The sequence below is a fragment of the Nuphar pumila genome, chromosome 2 (genome assembly GCF_984573655.1).
Source record: "Nuphar pumila chromosome 2, dmNupPumi1.hap1.1, whole genome shotgun sequence".
Lineage (NCBI taxonomy): Eukaryota > Viridiplantae > Streptophyta > Magnoliopsida > Nymphaeales > Nymphaeaceae > Nuphar > Nuphar pumila.
In genome coordinates this window covers 110,748,190-110,760,142 of record NC_143250.1, presented here as the reverse complement: position 1 = coordinate 110,760,142, position 11,953 = coordinate 110,748,190, and the positions used below count along the sequence as shown (strand labels likewise).

Below are 11,953 nucleotides of genomic sequence, written 5' to 3'. Positions count from 1 at the left end.
TACCGATTTTCTAGTGAATCATTCTGAATCAGATAAAAAATAATAAAAAAATATTTTGCGTTAATTAGAACATGATAAGTGTTAAAACCATTAAAACAATATTAAAAAAATTAAGTGTAGGCACTTTTACATTTATTAAAAAAATAGCCGATTTAGGTTAGTATCGTATCGATTTTCTGCCGATACCAACATTGGTGTTATGTCTGTGTTTGCTAAGTCAATAAAATTATAATAATTCCGGAGTCCATATTTTTTGTTTCCCTATATTCCTCAGTGCTTGTGAGCAATGTTGTCAGTATCATTGTGAATCGGTTGGTTGGTTGGTATCGTATCGACCAAAAATCAATCCGAAACCAAACTGATTTGGCTTATTTTAAAATATTTTAAAAATGATTTAATTTATTTTAATATTTTAGGTATTATATCATTTTAATATTTTTATGACGCATGTCATTTGCTGGTTAAAAATTGGCCAATACGGTTCGATTGGGTTCAGAATCGGAATAGGCCCATTCTCTGAATCGTTTTGAAAATCAATTTAGGTCCAACACGATTCAGTGCCCAATCGTTTTGAAATAATTAAGTCGCTAATCAGGTTCACTGGCATAAAGCCCCAAATCCTCCTTGCCCGTCAAAGTCTACACCCAAGCTCTGCCTCACGGTAAAGAATGCACGCCAGTAAGTTTCGAACTCGTGACGTCTCTCAATTTAGAAACGATTAACAAGACGACTGTATTAAATGAGCAAGGCTCTTCTCAATAAGTTTTTTGAAGAATCAATAAGTTTATTTTAATGACCAAAAACCTTCAGGTGGAATCAGACTTGGACCAGATTTTGGCTATGATATTGGGTTTGGACCCAGGTCTTATCGGGTCTATTATAAGAAAAATCATACCCAGACCCGATAAAAACTACATGAACCAAACCCAGACCATGCCCAGTAAAACCATATTTTTTATTTTTACATTAAAAAATTGCAGGTCTTAATCGGAACTCAGGTCGGGTCCGGGTCTCGTATAAAATTTCACAAACTATACTCGAGTCCATGTATTAATAAGAACCTTTGGGTCTGAACTCGGGTACTAATCGAGTTTTCATATTTATCACCATACCCGGAATCTATAAGGTTTGGTTCAGGTAGGATCCGGGTAAACACCCCTACATACTAGTGTCAACCCTTATAATCAGATTAAAACTGATATGTTGAAAGCACCCATGTGAAGTGCACAAATGTCGTATTGACAACCTGGCCCAGCTTGGGTGGGGAAAAGTAGGGCACCATTAGTTTTTTGACTTTTTCTAATATTTATTTATTTATTTTGTCACTAGACTTTATCATATTTACATAAATCCGATTTTCTTTTTACTTTATTCATATAAAGCCTTGTTTTCAACTTTTTTTTATTTTTAATTCTTTTGTAGGACACATGATGGTCATTTTAAGGTGGAAATTACCCCGAAATAAGGATGCACACAAGCAGGGTTCGAACCTCTGCATGTGATCAGAATTGAACTCAGGTCACTTTACAAAGCACACCCACTACGTTAACAACTCTTTCCGTGTTTAAGTATAAAAAAAAATATACATATATAAACTCTAATTTCTTTATATAACTATGTGAACCAAATCTGATCGAGTTTATTGAGCCTAACCGAGCCAAACCTAATTCATTTTTTGAACGAGCTCGAGCCAAGCTTAAATGAGCCCAAGCTAGCTTGGCTCGTTGTGCATCGGGTTTTGCATTGTAGGACCTGTATAGTTTGGCCAACGGTTCAGCCGAGATCGTTTTTCAAGTGAAACATCGGTCAAAAAATAATTAAAAAATATTAAGTGTTAATCATAGCATGACACATGTTAAAGCCATTAAAATAGTATTAAAATATTACTAAAATAATATTTAAGCTATTTTTATGTTTATTAAAAAAATAGAAACATATTGAGAAACAAAGACGGGAAACAAGGCCTTTTTAGGCTCATGCGAAGCAGAAAAACAGTTTTTTTAAATAAAATGCATGAATTTGTCATGCAAAGTAAACAAGTTTCAAAAGTTTTGGAAAACAGTTTTCTCGTTACTATGGGAAACATGTTTCCCATGAGTTTGGTATAAGTTTCTCACACAAGTTTTCAGAACTTTGGTTTAACATTTTTTTGTCCCCAAGATCAGAGACCTAACCGTGCCTTTACTTACTGTTGCTGTCCTGACCAATGTTATCAGTATCGGTGCGTATCCAGATACACATCATATCGGCAGAAATTCCATACACTTCACCCTGAATCGATTATTTTTTAAATAAATACAAAAAATACTAAAAAATATTTTTTATTATTATCTTAATATTATTTTAATAATTTTAACATGTGTCACGTTATAATTGATACATAATATTTTTTTATTATTTTTCTGACCGATACATAATGATTCACTTGAGTATTGGCATCGGCAGGATACAGCTGAATCAGTGGCCCAAAGATTCAGGGCAGATAGCTATACTGACAACATTGGTCCTTACAAACGTAACGTCTCAAAAACAATTTCTTAAAAAAAAACGGGTTTCCCATATACAAATAGAGTTTACGATAATCCTAAGCAAATAAAACGATCAGATATTAGCATGTTCAAGCTCAGCTTGTTTATGCCACTTATAATTATAACACTCTTTGCTGTTGCACAAAATCGGGGTGTATTAGAATTAACGATAAAAGTTGAAGGCCATTGTGCAAAAAAATGAAGATTTCATGCAAGACACGTTTGGAAGAGAGAAAGCTTAAGCAGGCTTTTTTTTTTTATTTAATAGAGTTTTTGATATGAGAAGTTTTTCAAAACAAAGTTTGTTGCGTGTTTGTGTAGCATGAGAAACATAGAGTGGAAAATTATTAAAAAAATGAGAGAGAGAGAGAGGAGGGTGGTGGTAATAGTGAGATAGGTAGTGGGGAGTGTAAAAATAAGTTTTCTTTTGGTAGAAAACATCCCTTCACTTCATTCATGGAGGAATGTTTTCTATAAAAAAACTACTTTTTAGAAAAAAACTCATATTTAGAAAAGTCAGAAAATCCGTACTATTTTTCATTTTGCATTTTCCTGTATCTTTCTCCCTTCCAAACGTGGTCATAATGAAGGATGGCAGAACAGAAGGGATACATACAGTACTTGCTTTTCAGAGATGAGACTTGAATCACGCAGCATTTTATGTACAAAGAAAAGAATGGTACGTTAAACCAGAGGGCCCACCGGTTAGTACCAAAGAAACTTAACACCACTTCATTTTGATTTTTGAACATTTGAATTTCCCAACACCCAAAAACCAAACAAAACAAAAAAGAAAACTTTCCTCAGTGACACCTAAGCTTTTGAGACAATTCGAAAATGCTACTTAAGCTCTAAAAATTCTAAAAGATGCCAAGATTTCGTTTTTTTTCGTTGATGGAAAACATTTTTTTTTCTAAAATTAACAGAGTTTTTACCATTAACTTTTTCATTTATTATACGAGAAAACTGATGTTCGACATCGAGTCAAGAGATCTGATGCTTTGGAAATTTCTATCAAAGTATAATCGTCATGCACGAACAATATAAAACCCAAAGTTGTCAGTATGGGAATGGCCACCGATTCAGGTGAATCGGCCGATATCGATTCTCAAGTTAATCGTTCTGAATTGGTCAAAACATAATTAAAAAATATTACGTGTGATCAATCAAAACATGATATGTGTTAAAACTATTAAAATAACATTAAAAAATAATTTTAAGTTATTTTTATATTTATTAAAAAACAACCGATTCAAGTCAGTATCATAGCGATTTTCTAGCAATACGATCAGTTTCGGTCAAATTAAGCCGATACCCACCTCGAGGTTACTCTCTTGTTTGGTTATGGTAGCAAGAGATGTTGAAGTCTTGACATCTTTCAGTTTGAACATCTTTTTTTCTTTGGAAAACTCTCACCGAGAACCAGATCACTTAACAGTTTGAACATCTTAAGCCACTATGTGGAGCCAACATGAGCAAATTACAGTTACCACTAACTTTGTCATATGTTAACACAAAAAAGTCATTAGGGAAAATGGAATTTAAGGGATTTTTTTTTGAAATGAGCCTCACTTTTCTGAAAATTCAAATGTGTTAATAGTTTTTTTGAAAAGTGTCAACATCCATCATCTTGAAAGTCGGGATTCTTTTTCGACTTTCTATATTGTCTTTTGATTAAAAAAAACCTCATTTATCCTTGTAAGAAAGAAAAGGGCAAATATTTTGAAGTGTTGATTGTGAAGATTAATTAGACTTATGCTTAAGCCTCAGTTTAATATAAACAATAATGAAGATAAGCCCTTATTTAACAGTTTTCAGGAAAAACACAGGCCCATATCAAGAAATTCATAAACCTAAGACCTATTTTTAAAGTTAAAGGCAAAAGGTTGGCTCTTAAATGAAGTTTTTCCAAATTATTATTGAGCTCCTGTGTTATGGTTCTGTATTTAGGAAGACCCCAAAACAGTTTATTTGAAATTGCTATAAATTTAAAGTGAAATCCACCTCATGGGATTTTTTAATTGGCCACAACAAGCTTGAAATGCATTCTAAAAAAATTTAAACAACAAGCTTTCATTTTTTTTTTAATTATGATGAAGCTTGTCCCAAATAAAGAAAAAGAAAACTTAGCCACGTAGGTGATAATTTGAAAATACAGAAAAAAAAGTTGGGCCCACTAACAGGCGCAGAAGGCATCCGCTTTTTATGTTTCCCTCCCTCTCTCTCTCTCTCTCTCTCTACACGGGACACTCTCTCTCACTAGTCTGTACTCACTCTTCAGCTCTTTTCCCACCCACCACCTCCACCTCACTCTGCAACTCTCACTCCCCAGCCATGGCCGAACCCACCCTTCTGCACCTGCTCCTCCTCCTCCTGTCGTTGGGCGAGCTCAGTTCAACAATACTGGCCAAGTCCACCATCGAGCCCTGCAGCGGCTCGGACTCGTGCAACTCCATGGTGGGCTACACCCTCCCCACCGACCTCAAGGTTTCGGAGGTGGCGACCCTCTTCCAGGTCGACCCCGTGACCCTCCTCGCCGCCAACGCCTACGACCTATCCTACCCAGACGTAGAGAACCACATCCTGCCCGCCCGGCTGTTCCTGAAGGTGCCCCTCCCTTGCTCCTGCACCGACGGCATCCGCAAGGTGGTGTCCGTGAACTACCGCGCCCGCGCCTCCGACACCGTCGACTCCATCGCCTCCTCCGTGTACGCCGCACTCGTCACCGCGGACCAGATCCGCGACTTCAATGGCATCTCCGCCACCGCCCTCATCGACCTCGGCCAGCCCCTCAAGATCCCCCTCCCCTGCGCCTGCTTCAACTCCTCCGATAACGGCCTTCCCGCCGTCTACCTGTCCTACGTCGTCCAGCCTCCCGACACCCTCCCGGCCATCGCTGCCAGGTACAGCACCACCCTCTCCGACCTCATGGCCGTCAATGCCATGGGCTCCCCCGCAATCGCCCCCGGAGACATCCTCGCTGTCCCTTTGGCAGGTTCCAGTCGCTCTCGTTTCGTTTTCCTCGATTTCTTTCTCGTTTTTCCTGAGAGAGTATAGTCCTTTCTGTGTTTTCTCTCGGTGAAAATTTTGGGGTTTGGATTGAATGTAGCTTGTACTTCTGGGTTTCCGAGATACGCTTCCGACGCCGGATTGATCGTCGCGAACGGGAGCTACGCCATAACTGCTAGCCATTGCGTTCAGTGCAGTTGCGGGCCTGCCACTATGAAGTAAAAACTCATCCCCTTCCCTCCCCCCTCCTTCTCCTCTTTTCGTATGTTCTTTCTTTGATTGTTTAATATCCAAGCTTTATGCTTAGCTCTTTTATGAATGTGGGGGTGCATGTGGTGGTTTGCTGGTTATATTATGGGATGTTGAATTTGTTTAGAGTTTTGACCGGTTTGTTTATTTGTTCCATTGAGCTATTTTTGGTAATCGGCTTATAGTAATGTGTTTATTTGTTGCATTGAGAACTATATCTGGTATTCGGCTTATAGGATATGTTTATTTGTTCCATTGAGCTATATTTGGTATTCGCTTTATGGGGTCTGTTTATTTGTTCCATTGAAGCTATATTTGGTATTCGGCTTGCAGGATCAACGTAAGCAAAAAATGAAGAAAACATTTTCTCCCATTCAATTTATCATGTTCCTTGATTAAATGTATGGGTTGCCCTCTTAAAAGTAGGAAAATAACCTGTTTTTCATTTTTATTTTAACTAGTTATGCTTCATCTTGCTTCAAACGTCTTTTGGGTCCTCTGTTTTTGTGATTCAAGAGAGTAAAGTCATTGTTCCCCCACTTCAAACTTGTGAGAGAAGTGGGATAAGTTTATGTCCTTGGCTTTAAATTGTTGTTTAGGTTGTGTTTGGGCATACCCACTTATCCGGAAAAGGGGATAAACCAAGACATTTTATTATGGAACAGGACGTAATGAGTAATGACACTACCTATGCCGCCCTTTTTCTTTTTCTAGATAGTTGTATGGGTGTACTAAAAAATCCAAAGACACCTCTTCAAATGGCGGTCGATGCTAATGTGAAAATTGCTCATGATTAAGAGTGAAACATCTGATTTTTATGAGATTGAAACTAGACTTAAACTTGGTTTCTGATGGTGTCTTCATTGATAGACCTTTTCCTCTAATTTGGGTTTTAAGTTTCTGTTTGTCTCATCTTTATTTCTATATGATGCATGAGCTAAGTGTGGTTTCATCTTGTTGATTGATGCAGTCTATACTGCACACCAGCGCCACTGGCTGCCTCGTGCACAAGTATGCAGTGCAGGAATAACAATCTGATGGTTGGGAATTTTTCTACACAGCCAACAAGTGCTGGTTGCAATTTTACCTCCTGTTCTTATGATGGTTTTGTCAATGGCACCATTGTGACTTTGTGAGTTGTTGCTTCACCCCTTTTCTTCCTGATTACAATTCATCTGTGTAGAGAATCGCCAACTAAGTTGTTTTGTTTATGTGTCTTCTGCTGCTTAGCTTGTCCACATCTCTTCAGCCTCAGTGCCCAAGTAAGTACATACCTTCCATGACTTTGCTATTTGCAATTTCTTTATTTGAATATAAGTGAGCCTGGCTAATGAGCCTCTTGAGTATTCATTCTGAAACTCTTGAATTTGGTAATTTTGTGATTATTTGTTTTTCGTCTTTTAGGCATGCACACCTTCCCTCCTCTTTTGGCCCCACCTTCAGTATTACCTGTATCTGCACTGGCACTGGCATCATCCCCATCACCATCACAGCCAGGCGGTGCTGCATTAACACCAAGGTCATCAGCTTCAGGGACTGGATCACTTCCAGGGGTTTTGCCTGTGATGGGTCCATCTGGAAGTACTTCTGACTCTTCATCATTGACATATTCATTCTGCCATTTTTGGACCACACTGGGGTTGCACCTTTTGCTAAGGCTTATTGGCTAGACATATCCATGCAGTCTTGGCTGAGGGTGCAGTTACGTTTAGGGGGGCCATCTTGGCGCTTTCTGTTGTAGCCAGTCACTGCTCTGCATTGCATCATGAGTGTTAATTTTGTGGTGCAGATGGCCACGGAACTTTTGGCATTTGAATGCATGTCTCCCTTGGACCTTGAAATTTAGTTGTACTTTCTTGTAGTTTTGTTGTTAAGAATTATTTATCATTTTGGATCAGAATGACAAGTGAGTCTACTCCAGGTCCAGGATTTTGCTTTTGCTTGTACAAAATTTTCAATTGCTGTCTCAATGCGTTAAAAATCTTTTTCTTGTATTATCTTCATTGTTATTGAAGCATTCATGTTAAAAATCTCATATGAATGCAATGGCATACTAGAAGTTTTCAATCTTAGGTATACCATTATAAATCTTCCAATCAAGAATAGTAATGCTACTTATTTTAATCAATCAGCGTGGAAGCTGGTAAGAAGCTAATGGAAATTCAGGTTAGAGCAATACGCATGAGATGGAAACTCTGAGTTCTGGTCTGAGATGTCCAACAATAGCTGAACTCAAGGTCTAAAGACATCTTCAGGGACATCATGCTCCTAGGATGGCCTTTCATGCCAACAGTTCTAGACAAAGGGGCAAAAAGAAAAATGGGAAGCAATAACTAATGTTAGCAACTTCTGCCTAACCCTTGGGTTGGTAACAAACATTGCAACTTGGCATTTTTTGGACCAGGTTATTTCTATCATAAATAACGGGTTCAAATTGTTTGGATATGTGTATATGACTATATGGATAGCCTTTTACTCTTAACCAGCTGCTTCTACATATTACTAGCTACCAAAGTCTAGACCTGAAATGGTAAAGAGTATGATAAGAGGACTTAACTGAAATCTTCTATGTTTCCATCAAATTGATGCTGGACTGATTATGCATGTCATAGGCATGTATTTAGCCATTGCGACAATTCTTAGGTATGTGACACTTATCCTTGATATTGGTTGGTGCTGAAAATCTTGAGAAGGTGTTTGCTTTTAGGATTTGTGTATTTGTTGTGTTCCATGTGACCTATACCTTTGTTTCTGTTATTGCACCACACATTATCCTGGTATTTATGGAATACATTCTCTATCATTTGAGAGTACAATTTTGTGAAGAGTATTACAATTTGAATTTAATGGGACTTGTGATGTTATTGTGGAAAGATTGTGTAGATGGGAGACGAAGGATTGAATTGATCTAGAAATACAGGTAGCCACTGTTGTGGGTGACTAAACTGGCAGCTGTCTACATAACTTCAACTGGTAGCTATCTGCAGACTGAATTCTCTTAATTTATCATTTGTTCTATGAGTTTGGTTCTATTGCTTTGTGGATTAGGCAGTTTTTTTTCCCTTTTTCTTAATGCGGAGAAAGACGGGAAGTGAGTATAATTTTTTGGGGTCGATTATATGCTGTTTCTGACCTTTAGGTGCTTTGAGGTGTTATTAAAAGAGCTTAAATTTCGAATATAATATTCTAAGCGTTCATAGATATCCATGGTATGTGCATGTACAGAACAATTTGGAGGTTTTCCCTGTGAGGTAAAGCGATTAATACTGAGTTCAGATTCTTGCAGTTTACCCTGATGCAGCCGTGCCAAATCTCTCTCTCTCTCTCTCTCAACCGCAAGCTAACAAGGGAAGAGATGCATTCAACGAGCACCGGACCACAATTATCCAATTACTAGACTTGGCCAATTAATTTTTTCTTTTTGTTTTTTTGGGGGAAGCTGGGATTAGTCAGACTTGGTCAAATCTTGGTGTTGTAGTTTTGTCTCGATTTGTGGGCGAGTGCATATTGAATTCGCCAATCTTCTCCAAGGTTTGTGCTTTTGAGGTTCAAATTAAGAGTCGGATGTGGTCAACAGGTGTCTGACCAAATTCATCTGATTTTTGGACTTATGCCCTGTTTGGATGGCAAGAGGCCAAATCTGGTTTTGCCTTGAAACTTGGTTTTTGCTAAATCTGACCAGGCTTGGTTGGTTTTTCGATAACAAAAAACCTAAAAAGCTAACTAAGTTGAGTTTTCGAAACTCAGAAAAATCAAAAATCAAAAAATAATGATGGGGTTGTGAAACCAGGTTTTGGTGTCGCCAAAATCTGGGTTTTTGGGCATTGTCCAAAGAGGGGTTAGTCAATGTTCTTTCAACTGGTTTTGCCAACTTTTTGAATCTTTTAGGTTTTAACACTTGTGCCAAGAAGCCCCAAGGGGTTTGATGCAGTGGGTAGGGATGTCTGTGTACCGGGGCAGGGGACAAAGTTTTCACCTCTACCCTGTCTCAAAATCCTGCCCTCCATCCCTGCCTCTATCCCTGGGTTTTGATTTTATCCTCCATCCCTGTTTCATGTACTCCATCTCCGGTCCAAATGGGGCGAGGTGGGGCAGAGCCCCGTTTTTCTTCGGTCCATTGCCATCCCTAAAGAAGGATTGGGGACGGGCCAAGGCAGGGATTGGGATGGGGACTAGAGAAAGAGTAAGTCAATCCCCTTGATTTTAACCTCCATCCCCGTTTCATGTCTTTCATCCTCAGTCCAAACGGGGTCAGGCCCCATTTTTCTCCGGTCCACTGCCATCCCTAGGCGAAGGGCGGGGGGCTTGGCTACTAGATGGGTGGTCAGGATTCCACTCCCACAAGCATTGTCCCGAATCAAGGCAACTCCCTGATGGTGAGGGGTGCACCACAGGTTTACACTGCTGGGATAGCAATCATAAATACGTCTGGTTTAGCCAGCGCGACTAGGTCTCCGTTCCTGGGTGGTTTCCCTATTCCTTATTGAAAAAAAAATTGGGCCAATCACTTCTCTGTTTATTGTTTTATTGTCATGTATTATAAGTATGTTTGTATTGTTGAATTAGTCCAAAACTTTATATTCAAGTGTAGCATACATGCAAGAGCTGCTAACAACCATAACGCATCCATTACAACTTCTAACAAATTAAAAAAATTAGTGTTGTGCTTTTCTGCATTAATTTTCCTCAAATTATCATCGTGTTCTAATTTTTGCTAAGAAAATGTTCTAAAAGTCATTATGCATTTTCAAAGTACTGTTTACTAAAATTTGCGTTATTAATTTTTTCATCATCTCTTTATAAAATTAGAGTGCTTATTAATAACAGTAATTGTGGAAACCTCATGCCTTTCTAGGCTATGTTTGGAAATTGGCAGCTGGGATATGATCTTGTTCATTTGGCAGATACATGGTCAAACTACTTTGGTGGTGGATGTTTGGAAACTGGCAGCTGGGATGGAGTTTATGCATTTGAGAGAGGAAGTGAGATTGTCTCATCTTTATATTTGCACAAAAAAGTAGATTTGACAGCTACCATTTTCCAATTGCATAAACTCCCTTGGACTACCAGTTTCCATACAAAGCTTCAAAAATTTTAGTTATTAATTGTGGGAGTAATGGGTTTGTGCTAAACCCATTTGGTGCTAAATGAGTTTTTCAGCTTTTCTGGTGCTTTTTATGCATTTTCGGCCCTATAAATGTGTTGGGCATGGTCGATTTACAAAGAACCATACCTGCATCATGTGTTTTCAATGAAAAAAATGATGTTGGGAGCCTCGAAAATTTACAAAGATTTTGGACCGTTGATTTTTCGAACTTTATAAAAACCCGCTCATGTGCTAGACTCTTCAAGAGCTGATCCCTATAAAATCAAGTACATAGATCACATCTGTACGATCAGAATTTAAAAATAAAATAAAAAAGCCCCAAAAACCTATTTAGCACGTGGTTTAGCACCAAATGGGTTTAGCACGGACCCATTACTCTTAATTGTGGACAATAAGTTAGCACTTAAGATTGACCTGGGGCAAGTTGATTTGACTCAATTGTAGATGTGTTCGACATGATCAAGCGGTTATAGGTTCGATCTTGAATCATTGTTTTTGTAAAATTTTAATGCCCATAAAAAAACTTGCTTACACATTGGATCATATCTAAAAGCTGATTCTCACTTAATGCTGTAGTTTCACATTTGTAGGTTTTTTTTTTTAAAGGCAAGCTGGGGTTAGGCAGACCCTTACCAGGTATCATTAATTCAATAATCGATCTTACAATTTTCTATAATCTCTCTTTAACAAGGGACCAGTATTTGTAGGGCTTTATATACAGGGAAACGTTGGGTTACCGTTGGCTTCCAAAACCCTTTAGCTGAAACTCATTGGGAGGTCGTTTTGAGAATATCTAACCCTGTGGATGTGTTCAACATGGCCAAAATAGTAGGAACGGATCACTGAATTGTAACTTTTTCATTGTAAAAAAGTGATTTTTAAGGGTTGAAAATTTAGTACATTGCAGGATTTTGATTTTTCAACCTTTAAAAAATCTGACATTAGAAAAATGTGATCCAATTGCTGTTTTCTACTAAACCAAATATGTAAATCATGTTTGGAGGGATAGATTTATAAAAGAAAAAAAAATTTAAGGCCCCGTTTGGCTGACACGAGGCAA

The 11,953-nt window shown here is 38.2% G+C and overlaps 1 protein-coding gene across 1 annotated transcript; it reads left to right on the top strand.

The window, feature by feature from the left end:
- Window positions 1-4,862: 4,862 nt before the first annotated feature.
- Window positions 4,863-7,456, top strand: LOC149846726 (lysM domain-containing GPI-anchored protein 1-like). The gene is made up of 5 exons (XM_089992275.1): window positions 4,863-5,523; window positions 5,638-5,755; window positions 6,757-6,918; window positions 7,017-7,048; window positions 7,191-7,456. Exons 1-5 carry the CDS (start codon window positions 4,863-4,865, stop codon window positions 7,454-7,456), a joined length of 1,239 nt encoding a protein of 412 aa, XP_089848401.1.
- Window positions 7,457-11,953: the final 4,497 nt, after the last annotated feature.